The sequence below is a fragment of the Etheostoma cragini genome, chromosome 3 (assembly GCF_013103735.1).
Source record: "Etheostoma cragini isolate CJK2018 chromosome 3, CSU_Ecrag_1.0, whole genome shotgun sequence".
NCBI classification, from domain to species: domain Eukaryota; kingdom Metazoa; phylum Chordata; class Actinopteri; order Perciformes; family Percidae; genus Etheostoma; species Etheostoma cragini.
Genome location: NC_048409.1, coordinates 20,480,279 through 20,497,664, shown reverse-complemented (window position 1 = coordinate 20,497,664; position 17,386 = coordinate 20,480,279). Strand labels below are relative to the sequence as shown.

At 38.3% G+C, this 17,386-nt stretch overlaps 2 protein-coding genes across 3 annotated transcripts in view; both read left to right on the top strand.

Annotated features, from left to right (window-relative positions):
* The first annotated feature begins 671 nt into the window (after window positions 1-671).
* On the top strand, window positions 672-3,166 carry tirap (toll-interleukin 1 receptor (TIR) domain containing adaptor protein). Its single transcript, XM_034866893.1, has 3 exons — window positions 672-965; window positions 1,111-1,734; window positions 1,950-3,166. Exons 1-3 carry the CDS (start codon window positions 959-961, stop codon window positions 2,141-2,143), a joined length of 825 nt encoding a protein of 274 aa, XP_034722784.1. The 5' UTR covers window positions 672-958; the 3' UTR covers window positions 2,144-3,166.
* Window positions 3,167-4,841: 1,675 nt separating this feature from the next.
* st3gal4 (ST3 beta-galactoside alpha-2,3-sialyltransferase 4) overlaps window positions 4,842-17,386 on the top strand; it is a 29,957-nt gene continuing 17,412 nt past the window's right edge. For both annotated transcript variants that reach the window (XR_004655974.1, XM_034866891.1), the window contains exons 1-4: window positions 4,842-5,378; window positions 13,718-13,784; window positions 15,283-15,354; window positions 16,983-17,058. Coding sequence is in view for 1 of the 2 variants with exons in the window: in XM_034866891.1 (XP_034722782.1) it covers window positions 15,318-15,354; window positions 16,983-17,058 (113 nt within the window). In the remaining variant the exon portion in view is untranslated. The remainder of the gene's footprint in view (window positions 5,379-13,717; window positions 13,785-15,282; window positions 15,355-16,982; window positions 17,059-17,386) is intronic.

Here is a 17,386-nt window from a genome sequence, read left to right as displayed (position 1 = left end):
GTTGTTTCCCTGTAGTCAACAGTAAACGTTCACCTCCTCCCTCGGCAGTTTTGTTGTTGTGGAAGATCAGCCCCGCCACTGCTGTGTGATTTTGATAAATCTTGATTGTTTAATACTTTCAAATGTCTTGTAAGTTATGTGTGTAAATTTATCTGCACAATTGTAATGAATAACCTGGTAAAACAAAACAGAACAAAAGCATAGTTTGTGGAGCGGGCTCCCGTGTGTAGAGGTTTGTTCCTCGACACAGCGGGGCAGGGTTCAATTCCGACCTGCGACCCTTTACTGTGTCTCATTTCCCCCTCTCTCTCCCCTGTCATGTCTTCACTTGTCCTGTTAAATAGAAAGCCTAAAAATGCCCCAAAAATAATCTTTAACAAAAGAGAAAAGAAACAAAAGTCATATATGACACACATTGCATGAAATGTATAGCCTACATTGTGTGTAAAACACACAATAAATTGTAACAGTCTTATTTATGGGCTTGGTGATGTGATATTAGCATATCAATGTTTGGTTGGGTTTGTAAGTGTGCATTACAACGGTTCGTGTTCTCCTTCCTCTTATTTCGCCCTAATAAAAAAAAAAAAACAGTCAGATCAGAAAGTAGTCTCATAAAATACACTGGGGAAGTAACCTATGAAATATTCTTATGGTTTTTTTGTCCATGTGCATGGTTCTAACAAAGGGTTAACTACCAGCTCAGTGAAGTATGACATGACACTTTGCATTTGAAACTTGACTGAACATGAGGCATGTCTTTCAGCAGTTACCATCTTCCGTTTTTTTTTCTGGGAATGTCAGTAAGAGACTTTTCGCTCAGTCTTTGTAACATTCTGCTGCTGCAGTCATTTGTTCAGCTACCAGGTATTGTGTGTACGGGGCAGAAAAGATCCTTTTTAACAGATTTAACAGGACAGTTTTTTCTGCAAGGATTTTGGCGAGGCGTGATGATGACATGCATGGTGAGTTAAGTCTTTTCATTGCTGATGTAAACCTCATCTTCATCTGTTTGAAACCCGGTGTTGTATTTTGTAAGTGGACTAGGAAGGAGTCATTATTATCAACATGTGTTATCAAGTCAGAAATAGTTTGTCTTTCTCCTTAAAGGCTGGATCCAGAAACTCTTGAAATCAAGAACATCTGTGTCAGTGCAACGTGAACAAGAAGAAAAAGCGACAACAGAGTCAGTGTCTTCTGTCGGCAGCACAACAACTTCATCTACATGGTCATGCTCTTCTTTGTCATCTTCATCATCTCCATCACTGGGGACATCCCCTTCAAAACCACAACAGCCACAATCGGCTCTGAGCTCGCTGCTCAGATGGAGCCGAAAGTATGACGTGTTTGTGTGCCACAGCTCTGTGGACAGGGACATTGAGGAAGCTGCACGCCTAGTGTCTTTCCTGGAGGCTTCGCCTTGTAGTCTAAGGTGCTTTCTATGGCATAGAGACACCTGTCCAGGAGGTGCAATGTCCACAGAGTTATGTCAGGCTGTGCAAAACAGCCACTTAAGGGTTCTGCTTATCACGCCTCACTTCCTGCAAGAGGATTGGTGCAAGTACATGATGCACCAGGCTCTGGCAGAAGGACCTATGTCCAATCGCATTATTCCCCTGGTTCAGAACCTGTCCCACTCTCAGTATCCTCAGGAACTGAGGTTCTACTTCTATATTAACCTGAACAGAAACCCTGACCGAGGTTATGCTCTCGTCAACAAGACTGTTCTCAAGTGTGAGTAATGGAAAAGATTATGTTCTTTGGGCCAGGTTATAAGCATCATTTTCTAAGTCTGTTTTCAGCAAATGGTCTTTTTCTCTCCTTAATATGTCAAGTTATCATTGTGGTTATTGTAACTTCAAATAAGAAGCCCATCTGCAAATTACCTTACACTTTTTGGAGTGTAAGGTTAATATTACTTAATATTCTCCTCTTGTTGTTTTCTCCAGACCTGAAAGACCTGGTTAAAAACGAGAAGACATTTGATTGCAGCATGGACAGTAACGGACTATTTGGAGAAGGCAGCCCAAAAAAAGACAAGCTGGGGTCAAAGTGTTTACCCGCCGAGGCTTCAATACCCCTGGAAGAGATAGCAAAGAAAGATGAAAGCGTCAGTGTCTTTTCCTGTAATCATCAACAGTGATCAAATATGGAGATAGAGGGCAAGTGGCTCTGAATTGAAAACTGCTTCTGTTGAACAGACTCTCTCAACTTAAGTGACCCTTTTATCACATCATGTGAGAATAAGGCTCTAAGCGTGTGTGATGAACAGAAAACATTTTATTTCAAGCAGCAGTGTTGCATATTTCCTGTATCAGATCTAGAGAAGTAGCCTACAGTGTGTTCTGACCTGAGTAAACAATGAGCACATATCATAAAAATGTGTGGTTATAGTCTGAGCTTGTAACACATAATTCAGTTCAATTGCAGCCCATAGATAACGTTTACAATGTAGGGCACTCAAATGCCATAAGGGATCGGGATGAACTTAATCCTCCTTTATACAGACTAAAACTGAGAGATTACTTTATTGTGGATGACACTGTGGATGAATGATGACAACAGTGTTATACATAGTGTTTGCCACTAGGTGGTGCATTTTCCTCTTTTATCCAATCGAGAGTGCTTGTGAGGAGATGCATGTTACAGATGTGTGATCTCGCTTGTATAATGTTCAGCCTTTACCATCGACAGCAATGATAACAGTCGACGTGTCTCGTACATGTATGTGTGTGAAATAGAGAGCGAGAGTAAATAGACCCACCCATGACAAATTGACAGTGGCATGACTTTTTCGGGGAACTGGGACTTAGATAATGAGGAAGTGTGATTCCCTTTGAGAAAAATCACAGCTTAGTGTTTTACTTATACTGTATATAAACTCTCTCTTAAACACATAGCAAGAGCTCACAAGTATGGCACTGCTCTGCTGGTATTTATATTTCAGTCACCATATATTTCTGTTTTTAGCTCAGCTTTTGGAAGACAGTCTGAACATGTTGAAGATTTGTTTTTTTATTGGGCTATATAGAATTGATTAACAATAGAAGGTGCTGCCAAGGACATTTCAATCAGGAGATACTTTGTTGCATATATGGAAAGATGTATTGTACATATGCATAATATGAAATGTGCAGTCTTTGGAGATTAACTCCATCGTATTTTTTAAAGGGGTAGAAAGCCAAAACATAATCCTGCGATGGAGTCTAGACACTAATAGTGGTGTGAGGAGCCCGAAGACCAAACCGAGGAGCCGATGGCAGTGGCCTGCCGGAGGAAGACCCAGGAGCTGTGCATGGTGAAGGCCGAAGACCGGAGGAACAAGGGGAGGAGGAGGGTTGTGCTACTTGCCTGAAATGACAACTGAGCGGCAAAGAGAGACAGGTTTAAAACAGGTATGTCATGCTGTGATTGACTCGTGAAATTCATAGCCAGCACTGATTGGTTACGCTTCTAAACAGCTGTTCGATTTAGAAGAGAGAGATAAGTGATTAAGTTTAGAAGTCTTCCTAACAGAATTTACGCTGTGCTCCATTTCGGGCTAATCAAACCTAACAGAAAACAAAAAGTTTTTTTTTCTTTTGTTTAGGTACACAAAAGTGTCTTGTACTTGTATGTGTGTGAAATAGAGAGTGAGAGTAAATGGACCCACCCATGACAAACAATCTAGTAAATGGACCCACCATTAACTAACTGACAGTGACAGTTTCTATCTAGTAAAAAGACCCACCATTAACTAACTGACAGTGACAGTTTCTATCTAGTAAAAAGACCCACCATTAACAAACTCACAGTGACAGTTTCTATCTAGTACAAAGACCATACAACGCTGACAACATACAGAATAGTACACATACACACACGGGAAAAAGGCACAGTGTACCTTTTTCACAATCCTTCCTTGTGATCGTATCCAGTTTTACTCAGAAGAGAGACAGGAAATACAAGAGGAAGGGAGCCACAAAAAAAAGCTCAAAAATGTTTTGAACTTTTGTTGTCAGCAGATAAAAATGTAAATTAACAATCTAATAAAAGATAGGGCCTCATAACCAGCAGAAGATCACTGACACGTAAAACTTCATTAACATGTGCACTTCAGTTTCAGCCCCAAGGCAGCCTACATAAATGGTATTTGGATATGTCTGGATATACCTGGATTAATCATTAGTGATCCTAGAAAAGTGACGCATATTTCTCACATTACAAAGCATTCTCTGATGTGTGGAGCAAAAGGCTCTGCATCAAACCTGCATCTATAATGCCTTCGTAATGCTGAAGGTGCATTCTAAACACAACAGTACAACCGCACTTCAACCAGTTCCAAATGTAGGTTCTTTGGCATGACATAGGGCTTGCAGAGGCTCAGGAATCATTGTGCTACATTAAACTTCTCCCTTCCTAATGTAAAAAAAGATGGAGCATATCTACAATTCATCAAAATCAATTTCTAGTTGATATTTAGAGGTTTCCAAAAACAGGCCTGACTTAATGTCAAATAAAAGCTTTGACATTTACATCAATACGTTATGATTTAACATTTGTTTGAGTTTTTATTAAGACAAACTGTAGGTTATATTACGTAGTTTATAAACTGCAACATGCAAATGATGTTGACACATTAATCATTCATTACTACTACTAATAATAATCCAACAACATTCTGTAAAGGCTGTTATTCTGATGGAAGCCATTCTGCATAATGAGTAAACTTGCTATTATGCACATTTGCTAACAAAGTACTTCCTCTACCACTGCTCGTCCCAGGGTTTCACTGTTATATTTTAAAATCAGAGGTTTAAAAGAAGAATATCACAGCCAACAGCAAAGTATTTCCAGATGTTGTTCATTTGGGATACAAGTCCAGTTTGAGGTGGACTGAGGAGGCATGGGGCATATAATCACAATAAACTGGAGATCACATGGAACGATTCCACAACCTGTGAACTTCAAATTCAACGCCATCACCGCCACGTTACGGCTTGTACATTTTTACAGGCATGGCATTTGGATCCTTCCTCTCCAGTGCGCGTACCCACATGCGCATGCGTCCCTGCGTTTGGTGAAAAGGGAACGCGCTGTAACGGAGAGAAAGCGTTCCAGTGAACCACTATACGTTCATATAGACTTCAGGCCACTCAGACCAGCTGGAAACGACCCGTGATTAGTGTGTACGCTTCTTGTTTCTACATTGTTTTGAGGGATGAACTTTGATGCTCGCATCACACCACTGCTTCTACCCGGGTGTGTGCGCTGCAGGCAGACGCATATTTCGCGTTTTCGCACGCAGCGTGTGCAACGCGAACTTGCTTGCAACATCATTGTACAGTTTAACAGGCTTGTTTCATGGAGCTGAGCTCATCTTTCGGGAAGCGCAGCTGGTAAGTAACACCCTTTCGAGCTAACCTAGGGCAGCCTGTGTTGGGAGTTTCCTACATGTCTGTAGGGAGACATGGGGCACCACAGATCTGCTACAACTGGCCTCATCGGATCACAACATAGAAAATTGAATTTGGCTGGCACGAGCCTTCATTTGTACATTTGGATTAGTGGATTTAGTTGTTTTCCTTTTGATCGGTTGGATGGATACATAGACTTGGACCGGGCTGGAAAAGACTTGGCTGCATCATGTCTGTAAAGGATAATGACATGTACTCTTGAATGTATTGAACCACCGAGAGTTGTTAAGTCATGTGATCTGGTGAGAATTTTTTTTTGGTGGGGGGGGCTCTTTTTTTGGTGGGGGGGGAATAAATACAAAGCAGTACTTTGAAACTGGGCAAAACAACCAGCACTACTTTATTTAAACAACTATGTATTTAAAAAGAGCAAGAATTTATGATACGAGATTCGAGTTACAAACATAAGAAGAGTGGCCCACCCACCTCTAAAAAGCATGAAAACTACTTCCTTCTGGCCAGCAAATTTCTCAAAGAGTCTTTGATTGAAGTCAGTCATCTCAGTAACACGTCTCTTTTCCATAGCCATTGCTTTCAGCCTGTCCAGCTTTAGCCGCGGTCATGGGTGTGGTTGTGACAACTTTTATGAGAGTGACAGTTTTGATAAAGACTTCTTCAAGATTATTTTCCATAAACAGATGGAATAGATCCACAGCACCACGACAGGCTTTGAACTCTTCCTTGCTGTAGATAAGACTGAGCTCTGTCTTCACTTTACTTGTCTGGACTCTGGACTGTTGATTATTTTTTCTCTTGTAACAGACAACAAACAGTCCAGAAGCTTTTTCAGTATAGTTTTTGACATTCCCTTAAATACAGTGAAAGGTGCTCTTTCAAAGCTCCATCAAGAGATGGAACAACATCCACCAACCGGTGGGTTATCTGAGCTCTCACTCTCATCATGGCAAGGTATAGCCAACTTAAAGGCTCCACACCATTTCAGTGTATTATTGTGGACAGTATGTGTCAATCTTTGGTCACCTCTTCGTTGTGCCCTCTAATGCCAATCCTGTGGTTTATTATCTAGTTGTTCAGCGATGCTAACTTCATGCTATTATCAATATGGCTGTGGTTACCTTCATTACTAGGGTGACCAGACAATGGCGACGTGGTCTTACTATAGCCTGCTTTTTAACTAAACCCATGTTGAAAGACTAATTATGCGTCCAGCGTAGGATTTGACAAGAGGAACCGCATGACCATTCCCATCTTAAAGGCGCCACTCGTCACACGGGCCAATTTTGCTGATACCTGTGCGCAAATCAACAGTAGGCTTTCAGCCAACAAATTGATTGTTGAGCAAATTCACTGCTCTAACAAAAATATGAAATTAATGTTTTCAATAGGGAAGCTATCGGCTTTATCAAATGAGAATACATTTGTGTGTGTGTGTGTGTGTGTGTGTGTGTGTTGGTAAGAAAAACACTGGTAACACTTTACAGTATGGGTACATGAATTATCATGCATTCATGCATGAATTAATTGATGTATGTATTATGCATTATGTAATTAAGGATTTATGTATTATTGTGAATTGGGTTGGTCCGGACCGAGATCCTCTATCCTCTTGTGAGTCTTGTGAATGTTTAAAAAAAAATAATCCGTGACGTAATTTAGTTTTACTGCTGCCATTATCTCTACGAAAGTAATTTGTGTGATTGTCAACTTGCAAGGATTTGGCGAAGAGATGGTCTCGCCTGTGCGAGTACCAGCCAAGAGCATAAAGTTGAATGACAGGTGTCGAGAATCAATTTGATTGGATAAAATAACATGTATCCAGTTCTTATTCACCAGGGACGCGAGCTGCGCCCGGAGGAGAATCTTTAAGAAACTAATTAGAGACCAGGTTCAGGTCCCATTATTGCTAAAAGTTAAAGGACTCACATAGACATCCATTTGTACAGTGTCCCTGCCCATGAAACCGCATGAAACATATTGAAACATAGGAAATAGTTAACCGATTCAAGCCAGTTTTATTAAATGCTGAGACTCTTACTACCAGCCGGCACATCGTATGAGTAAACTAGTTTTTTTTATTTTTTATTTTATTTTTACTTCATTTTTTTGTTTAAGTATACCTTTATTAACGAGCCGCCACTGCTTTCATTTTAATAATAAAGCAAGGGTACACTGCGAAACATTATAAAATTTGGACAATGCTAATACATAAAGACTGAGGAGCTGCATTAAAAACATAGCAACAGAGTCATCAATATATATATATATATATATATATATTTTTTTTTTGTGACTGACACTAATCGTGAGTAGCTGATTTTAATATATTACAGTAACTCTAATAAATATGCAGGTTGCCCAAACTTTTGCAGACGCCATTTTTTGTTTTCTGTTATTTTGAAAGTGTTAATGATGGAAATAAAATCTAACTTTTTGGGACATATTATATGAATGTCTAATCTGTCATTTGATGTCTTTTGGAGATTTTTCCATCTTTTCTTGCCTTCTTTATGCACATTAACACAAGTTTTTTACCTGGGGTGCCCAAACTTTCTAGCCCCACTGTATGTATGGACATTAAAATGTCTAATAATAACTTGACCTGATATGTGTTTTGTTGAGCTGTCAATTATCTAAAATGTTTCCAACAATGTTCAAACCCAGAAAAATTTGTAATTTGAATCAAGGACACAAAATATTATTACTGTCACTGTACGGAGTTACTGCCTCTGCCTCATACAGGCTCTCCCTTCCTCCTGTCTGTCGTTTTTTTGTTAAACTGGAAATAACAATTGGAGATTATACTTCCACGTAAAGGGGAGTAAGGATCTAACGCCGTTTGATGGAAAGATTGATTGATGAGCAAGTCAGTTAGAAAGGAGCTCACAAAACTCAAAACACACAAGCACTGTATGTTTTGACAAGGTCAATATTTGACCAGCAACTGTGTATTTAGATTAAAACTTAAAGTAACTTGCTTTCTGCTTAGCGCCCGGCAAAGTATATACGGGATCAGCGGGCCGATTTTAGGCATTTCTCGATTGGTATCGGATCAATCAGCATTTATAATGGCAGATGAAAAAAAAAACATTAGTTATTTGACGTTATTTATGAGTTCTCACTAAAATGATATAATAGTTTGTTTTATTGTCACAACAGAACAGAGGAACATCAAAATTATTATTTTATTGAGAACTCAAATAAGCACAAATAATAATGTTTGGGAAATCTGTTTGTTTTGTTACGCGTTTCCAGATTTCGTTTTTTGAAAATACTGTATATATCGGCCAATAAATCCGAATATCGGATCTTTAAATAACCAAATATTTGTATAGGTATCAGCCTCAAAAATCCTTTATCAGTCGGGCTCTAATAGGGATGCACCGATACCGATGCCAGTATCCAGCATTGTTCTGTTGCCGTGCGCATGTACTTGTACTTGTAATCATAAAATTACTCTAACACTACCACATGCAATACCGCTTTATAGAAACGTTACATTAACTTCTCCATCAAGCAGCTTTAGGCAGCAGAATAGGAGCAATGCCATCCTTTTGGTGATTTTTGACTGTAAAAATAGGCTCTCATATATACTGTATACTGTGTATGTGTGTGTATATATATATATATATATATATATATATATATATATATACAGAACGCCCGGCCTGAGAGCCTGGGCGTTCATCCTACATGTGTTATGTACAATTCATTTCATCATTTGCATGTAGGGTACACAGCAGGACTTTTTTAGAGGATGACCACTTTTTGGCACAACACCAGTAGTTGGTTAACTGCAATCAATGAGCCTTCCTGGGATCTAGCAACTCTTGCCCCCGCAGCTGTACTGCACACACACACACACACACACACACACACACACACACACACACACACACACACACACACACACACACACACAGATTCCACGTTTTATAGTTAGATGTCAAAATCCGAATCAAATAGAAATGTATTTAATTTTAACATAAAAAATAGTACCCTGTTGCCACATTAAGAAGATTTGACTAAAATAATGAATCATATGCTCCTGGCGGAGGAAGCTTGACCATGGTAGATGTCTTTAGATTAGAATCAGATTAAGCAAACCTGTTTTTGTAAAGCTTTGGTGGCATTCCTATTGTGAAATATGAGCTAAAAGTGTTTGCCAATGCTCGAGGTCAATCCTCTTTAGCTATGTTGAGCAATAGAGAATACTGTGAATGTGTCTGTATTGAAAAATACTGTATTTGTTGTTAGAAGTTAAAACTCCAAGGGACTTCTGAAACTCAGTTCCTCTATAAACAAACAGGAACGGAAGAGAAAAACACAAAGACCTACCTAAATTGCATAATGGAAAGTGGATGACAAAGAACACAGGATGGATGGAGAGCATCAACAAGCTGCATTCATTTACAGCAGAAGTGAAGCAACAAAGTAAAAACCACAGGCCAACCACAAGTATGAAAATAAGTGTTCATTCTAGAAGTGAATCTGTTTCATTGGATTTTGAAATTAAAAAGCCGTTGAATTTCTAGCACTGAATATTTATGCATTAATATTATGTAACTGAATGTTTTGCCTCCAATTTTACTCTTCAAATTTTCAACAACAAATTTTCCCTGCCACCGATCAAGATCCTAGAATCACTTGCTTTTCCTTGGGTTCCCAGATGTTAGAACTGGAATTTAAACATTACATTTTGCAGCTGAATTTTGACTGTTGAATTCAAGCAAGTTGAAAGTACATTAGTTGCATTATAAACATGTTGAATTTTGATTCTGAATTTATGAATTGAGGAAAATAAAGGGGAAAGTTAGTTGTTCAAAATTTGAAGAGTAAAATTCAGAGGCAAACAATTCAGATAATAATAAGATAATAATAATTCAGATAATTCCTAAATAATTGGTGCTAGAAATTCATTGGCTATTTAATTTCATAATCCGATGAAACCAATATACTCTTATAGTTTGTCAGTGTGTTAGTGCTGTGGTTTTCTAATGCATCCCTCAGCTCTGTCAGACTTATACACCAATGAATCGATACCACCCCTCATCTTCTAAATGATCTGATTTCAAACTGGATGCTATCTTACTGTAACAATAATGGATGTAAAATAGTTGACAATATTTTTTATACAAGTGATTTGTATTTAGGTTGGTTTGTTCAAGTTTGCATTTGGGCTGACTAGGGTCAGAAACTAGACGTTTCAAGCATTTACCTAATTGTTTTAGCTATTTATTATAACCATTTATTACTTTTAGCTATCTAATTCAATCACGTATCCATACATTTAGCTGTTAAAACCAATAACAAATTAATACGTTTAGCTAACTGTTTATCCATCACCTTAATTAGTGGAAATCTTTATTATTTTAGCTGACTGTTCAACAATTATCCATCACATTTAGCTCACTAGTTCAACCATTTATCCAAATGGAGTATTTCAGCGTTTACCTATTTGAGCTGTTAATTCATTACCCTTAGTGAATGACTTCAACCAGTTCTCCATTAGCTTACTTTTAGTTTAGATTTCACTGCTCACTTGCTAACTAGTTTTCACACTAGGCTTTCCATGTACAGCTTAGCAACTGCAAAAGTACACCCTTGGGTGCAGCTATATCTGGTTGGAAATCACTGTATTCATGTTTTAGGATAGCAGGAAGCGTTACTTTAAAAATTGAGTAGAAAAGAGAAAAAAGTAAAGCAGTTTAGGCCAATAGCAAATTCTTTGTCTACATATTGAATTGGTTAGAGATGTAGATTTATGAAAAAACTAGTATGGATTACAAGTAAAATGTTGTCTGAAATCTGGGAACGTGGAAGTTGACAAAGAAGCTTAGGATATTGGAGAAAAGCCACATCCTAGGATTAAAATTGCCCTTACATGATACCACAAAAACCCTGCAAGGAGTCACCCTGTCTCATCTACTCTACATTCTACTTATTCTATGGCTCCCTGAGGATATCTCTTTAGGAAGCAAAAGAAGTTGATTATAGCCTGCAATTTCTTTGAAAGCTTTTCTTCATAAATGCGGTCAAAGTGTTACAAATAGGCACCAGATTTAGCTCCTCCGACCAGGATTAAATTAAAGGGATTATGTGTTTTAGAGACGATTTTCTATTGTGAGCAGAATGTACATGTGAATTTCTTTAGAGAGTGTTTCTGTGTTTGATACACATCAGTTGGTAGGGAAAAGAGGTTCAAAGAAGGTAATTTTGAATCACCATTTTTGTCTTTGTTGACCGCTTTGCGATGACTTTACCCATTTGGAATCAACCCAAAGAAATCTCACAGTAAATCTGTTAGGCCTTGTGTTCTTTGCTAATCAAGCATTAATGGTGCACGAACATGTCATCATGGTACAGTCTCACAATAACTGAAATTAATATTTTTTATTCATACCAATATTCAATATTCATATAAATTTAATTGGTACTTTTGTTTACATCCTTGCTCAAACCTACCATAAAACCAGACTATCTTAATACAGCGCTCATATGTTTAAGGTCCCATGACATGGTTCTCTTTGGATTCATTTACATAGACCTTAGTGGTACCCTAATACCATATCTGAAGTCTCTTTTATATACCCTTAGTCAGCTTAGTGGTACCCTAATACCATATCTGAAGTCTCTTTTATATAGACCTTAGTGGTCCCCTAATCCCATATCTGAAGTTTCTTTTATATAAACCTTAGTGGTCCCCTAATCCCATATCTGAAGTCTCTTTTTTTCTATAGAGCTTAGTGGTCCCCTAATACCGTTTCTAAAGCCTCTTTTATGAAGACCTTAGTGGTCCACTAATACCATATCTGAAGTCTCTTTTATATAGACCTTAGTGGTCCCCTAACATCATATCTGAAGTCTCATTTATATAGACCTTACTGGTCCCCTTATACCATATCTGAAGTCTCTTTTATATAGACCTTAGTTGTCCCCTAATACCATATCTGAAGTCTCTTTTATATAGACCTTAGTTGTCCCCTAATACCATATCTGAAGTCTCTTTCCCAAAATTCAGGCTTGGTGCGGAATTACAGCCACTAGAGCCAGCCCCACAATTAGCTTTCCTTAGTATGTGCCGTTTCTGAGTCAGCTTTTGAGCTTAAGAGGGGTGAGCGGCAAGGTGAAGGCTGGGGGTGTGGCCTTGCTGTCATTGCTTGAATTGGTGGACAGAAGGTGATCCACGTTTCAACCACTTTTTGCCACAGCTGATAAATTATCCAAACTTCTTTCAGCGGATTGTTAGCTGCTGTCCTACAGAGTAAACATAACGGTGTCCATGGCAATGCTCTGCTATGCATGGCAACGGTGTGTTATACTTAGAAACAGTCTGTTATCGAGAAAATAACAGATCTCAGAATACCTTAGAATACAACCAAGCCATGTAATAACCTTTTAACAGTTAAATTGATCCATTACATGTTTTCCTACTTATGCCAAGTACAGTATTAGCCTTGTCAGCCCTTGCCTGCTATTGGAATTTGGAAGGAAGGAGCAAACAAATCCATGACAATATTTCCCCTTGCAATGCTTTTGCTCCAATTACTTCCACAGTGCAGCCTGACTCATCTTTAATCACTATGGTGTGTGACTCAGCTCTTTAAGCGGTCTGTCTGCATTTCTTTGGTGACCCACGGTTAGACTTGCAGCAATGCTTTAAGTTGGTCTGTGGTGAAGGGCATCTCTGACAGGACTAAATCGTACTCTGTTGGTCCCTCACATCTTGCCAGTGTCACTCAGCGGGCCAGCGGGCCTCCTGGTATCGTTCAGCGCAGCGTCTGTGATAGGTAGTATTTTATACATATATAACAAATACTGAAAGAAATAATTTAGCATTTAGCAATTCATCTTTCAGTTATTTTAGTGTTTAATTTGTCTAGAAAATGTTAAAAAAAAATCGCAAAAATGCCATCACAAATTCCCGTTATTAAATTACTTGTTTTGTCTGACTTACTGTCTATCTCCCAGCAAATCTTTACATTTTGTTCACCAATTATCAAAGTGAATCTCTTTTAATCAACCATCATAAACTAATCATTTTAGCTTTTAGCTGTATGCTATAAATTGAAGACTAGAAAATCAGCCCATGTCCAAGAAGAATTTAGAATTTAGTTCCTTTTTATAAAATGTTCAGCCATGCATGTATGGAGTTTCCTGTTGCTTTCCATACAAAACTGGCAGTTTTCTTTTCTTAACCTAATCAACTCCAAAGACAAGCAGGAAACAAACCGTAACAAGTTAGTTGTGCAGATGTTCTCCTTTGCTTTCATATGTCAAATTATGTTTTTCTTTCACTACAGGGAGAAGCCCCAACTCATTACATATGTGCCACTGAGGACATACTAAGTGGAAATGAAAGAGGAAAAGGTAAGATGTTTTGTAGTCATGTTGTGGTTTTTTGTTGATTTGTAACTAGTGGCTGCACAGTTCTAAACTTCCTTTACATGTTTTTAAAGGTGCTCTAAGCAAAGTTTTTAGTTTGTAAAATATACTGTGAAATATGCCCATTAAAACTGACAAAAGCAGCATAATCTCAAATCTGAAAGGTTGGGATCAGCAAATGTTTTAGCAGTTTTGCCCAATAAAGGACGTAAAGCTGCAATGGAAAGCAAAATAACAACAGAATTTGACATAGAATAAAATCCACATCTCTGTTGCACAGGCATATGCACCTACTAGATTTTCTAAAGTCTGAAAACAGAGCAAAAATTAGATGCAGAAGTCCAGTCTTCTCTCAGAACACTTGAATTACAATATGCTAAAAGATTACTATTGAATTCCTTCCCAACGATGCCAAAAAATAAATTGCCTACCACAGCTGTTAACAATAACAATAAAAATGATCGATGATTACATTTCCGGACGATTGACTAATGGCTTTATTAACTAATGAGCACAACATGTGTCATCAAACCCAACAACACAACAGTGACTCATTGTTTCAATAAAGAACAAAATGCAGTTGAAGTGTGCTCCTCTAGACACGTTTGAGTGTTTTCATAGTTTTCTAAACGAACAGCCCAGCATCATGTCCAGTTCCAAATGAAAACACTTAACGCTCTAAGAAAGTACGCTCTGATTCAGGAGGCCCCAGTATCATATCATATTTTATGTTGGGAAATAATGGGCGGTTTTACAGGAAGGCACTTGAGTCATCATGTGGTTTCTTCTCCTCTCTAACTCTAAGTTGGGTCGATTTATTGATAGATTTACAGATGTATTACAACACTGCTGTTGCAAAGTAGCAGGTACATGTACACACAGGCACATCTCAAAATAAGTATTCAGCTGTGCATTCCTTCAGTTCATTAATGATTTTCAGTGATGGGCTGGTCCTGAAGCAGTGCCAGGCATGTTTCAGGCACACTTTGGTTGGGTGGATGGCTATGGCTTCCCTCTGTAAACCATGAATCAGGATGCTTGTTGAGAAGATATGCATTGCGCATCAAATAGTCAAAAGTGTGTAATGTTACGTGGATTTTAATCTGGTTTTTACTGTAATCGGAAATCTTTAAAGCAACCAAGCAAGCCCTGTAGCTGATGTGATGTGGGATTGCAAATACCCCTCAGTTCTGGACCAAGCTTCTCTTAGTCCCGCATGGTCCTCTTAAACTGATCAGCCTTCATCTGCTGTCCTTCTCTCTCTCTCTCTCTCTCTCTCTCTCTCTCTCTACTTCTCTCTGAGAGAGAGAGTAGTGTGAAATACCCGCCATGAGTCGATGTATGCACGCTGTGTATTTGAATTTGTGGTGGATCCTCTTTCATATCATCTCCTCAAGATAGGGAGAATGGTTTTCATGAAGCAGTTTGAAGGAGGTGCTTATACATCACATTGGTCTTTCTCCTTTCTTTACCCCTCACCCAGGATAACCTCATGCACTGTGTAGACATGAGAGGTCAATGGAGCATGTGAAGATGTCCCAGAAAGCATCTAAAAGTAAGCTATGTTTTTTTCAATCATCAGATGTTTTTAATGCTGTTTTGATAATGATTACTTAAATGGGTCTTTTCCCTTCCTTAATATTTAGTAAAGCACTAATCAGATCTCTGTGTTATTTCTCATCTGATGATGAGATGATCATGAAACTAAATGCCCATTATGATCCGATCTTTAACATTATAACCACTATTTCATTTTGTTTTATATGGATTGGGTTACCTGTGCTTAGTACCACCAGTTACTTCTGTTTTTTTGCCTTTAAAATCGGCAAAATGTTAAGACAATTGACATTAGGTCACAGATTTAATCGACAACCATTGGTCCAGAATGGCACTGTAAATCGAGCTGCTGTATTCGACAATGATAACTATCCCTACTACAGTTTGCAACAACAGTCTACTGTGCTTCTAGCCACACAACAATTGGTCATATTATTATTCACAAAGCTGTGTTGATGCTCTTTAGATTTAGTTTTAGATTAGAGGGCTCCTGCCTTTATACCATAGACAGAGAGCATTTGCGGTGATTTCCTTTTAACAGTAGAGTACAAGTGTCATTCAAGGTTGCTTGTTTGAAATATAGTCTGCCACTGAATGTCAGTTACAGTACATTTCTTGGTACTTGTTATAGACTGTTTTGTCTGCAAAGAGATAGTTTCATCACAGTGAAGTTACTTTGCATCCAGCGGAGACTACATGAAGTCACTGTGCCCAGCCAAGAAAAAGCACACCACAAAACTCCCTGTAACACAGCAACTTGTTGTTTGGAAACCTTGTTTTTTGTTTGAATTAAACTAATCTTATTTTGGACTTCAACCTTTTACCTGTCTTTGTGCTAAACTATGCTAACCAGCAGCTGGCTTGTCTCTTTATATGTATATGCATACACTAAAGATGAAGCTAAAGTTTCTTATTAAATATAGCTATAGCTTCATATATTGTTTACACATATGAGAATGGTATATCTTCCTCAAACTGTGGACAAAAAGCGCATATGCATATTTCCCAGAATGTTAAACTATTCTGTTAAGTATTCATTATTATTACTTTAAAAGTGTGTACATGGTGGCCAGTGGTACCTGTAGCTCTCCTCTCTCTCATAATACTGACCTATCAAAACTCAAAAGTATACTACTTATTACAGTAATTAGTGAAGAACCATTTTAGGTCTTATTGAATAGGTAATGCATATTAATTCAAACGGTTGTCCTCAAGATGTGAGTTTCACTCTCTGCTGTCAAATTTAAACCATAGTTGGTGAAGCGTTTCCTGTGAACCTGAGCAGCTTTGTCTAAATCACAGCTGGGACTTGCAGTAAGCTGGTATTTTTCATTTTAGTTTCATTTTTCAGTACCTTGTCCAATACTGAAACCACACCTGCGTTAAATGGGATGCCAACTGTTGAGCAGTATCTTTTTTCCAAATCCTTTTATTTGTCAATAAAAATCACAATTAAAGTAGATTGTCGTCTTTCATAAGATCATTCACAGCAGCGCTCTTTACAATAATGGCCATAACCATGAAGAAATCACAGTTTAATGTGTCAAGAATTTGAAACTAGAATCTGTTGGATGTGATCTTTTATTCTTGTACATTTTCTTCTGTTTTTCTCTTCTTTGACTCCAGTATGGTGGCTTCCCCTAATTCTCCTCTTCTTCATCTCTTTTGTCATATACTACTACTCCTTTGCCATACTTCAGAGGTAATTACACACTCACTGACACACACACACACACACATACACACTAACACACCCATTTCTTTTTTTCTTGGTGTTTCTCGGTATTGAGGTCACACAATTACAGATAGGCCCATTGCTGGTAAAACTGTAAATTCTTGAAATCTGTGCAGTGCTGAGTCACTAAGGACAACCCACATAGTGATTATCTGGAGGTCTAAGCTGCTGGTCAAGTTAGGCCCTCACACATACCCAATCTTGCACTTTTTAAGTGTTCTGGACCCAGTACTGGCACACTGAGTTTTAATGGAGTCAGCAGGAACTTTAATGCCATATGTGGTGCTTGTCTGTC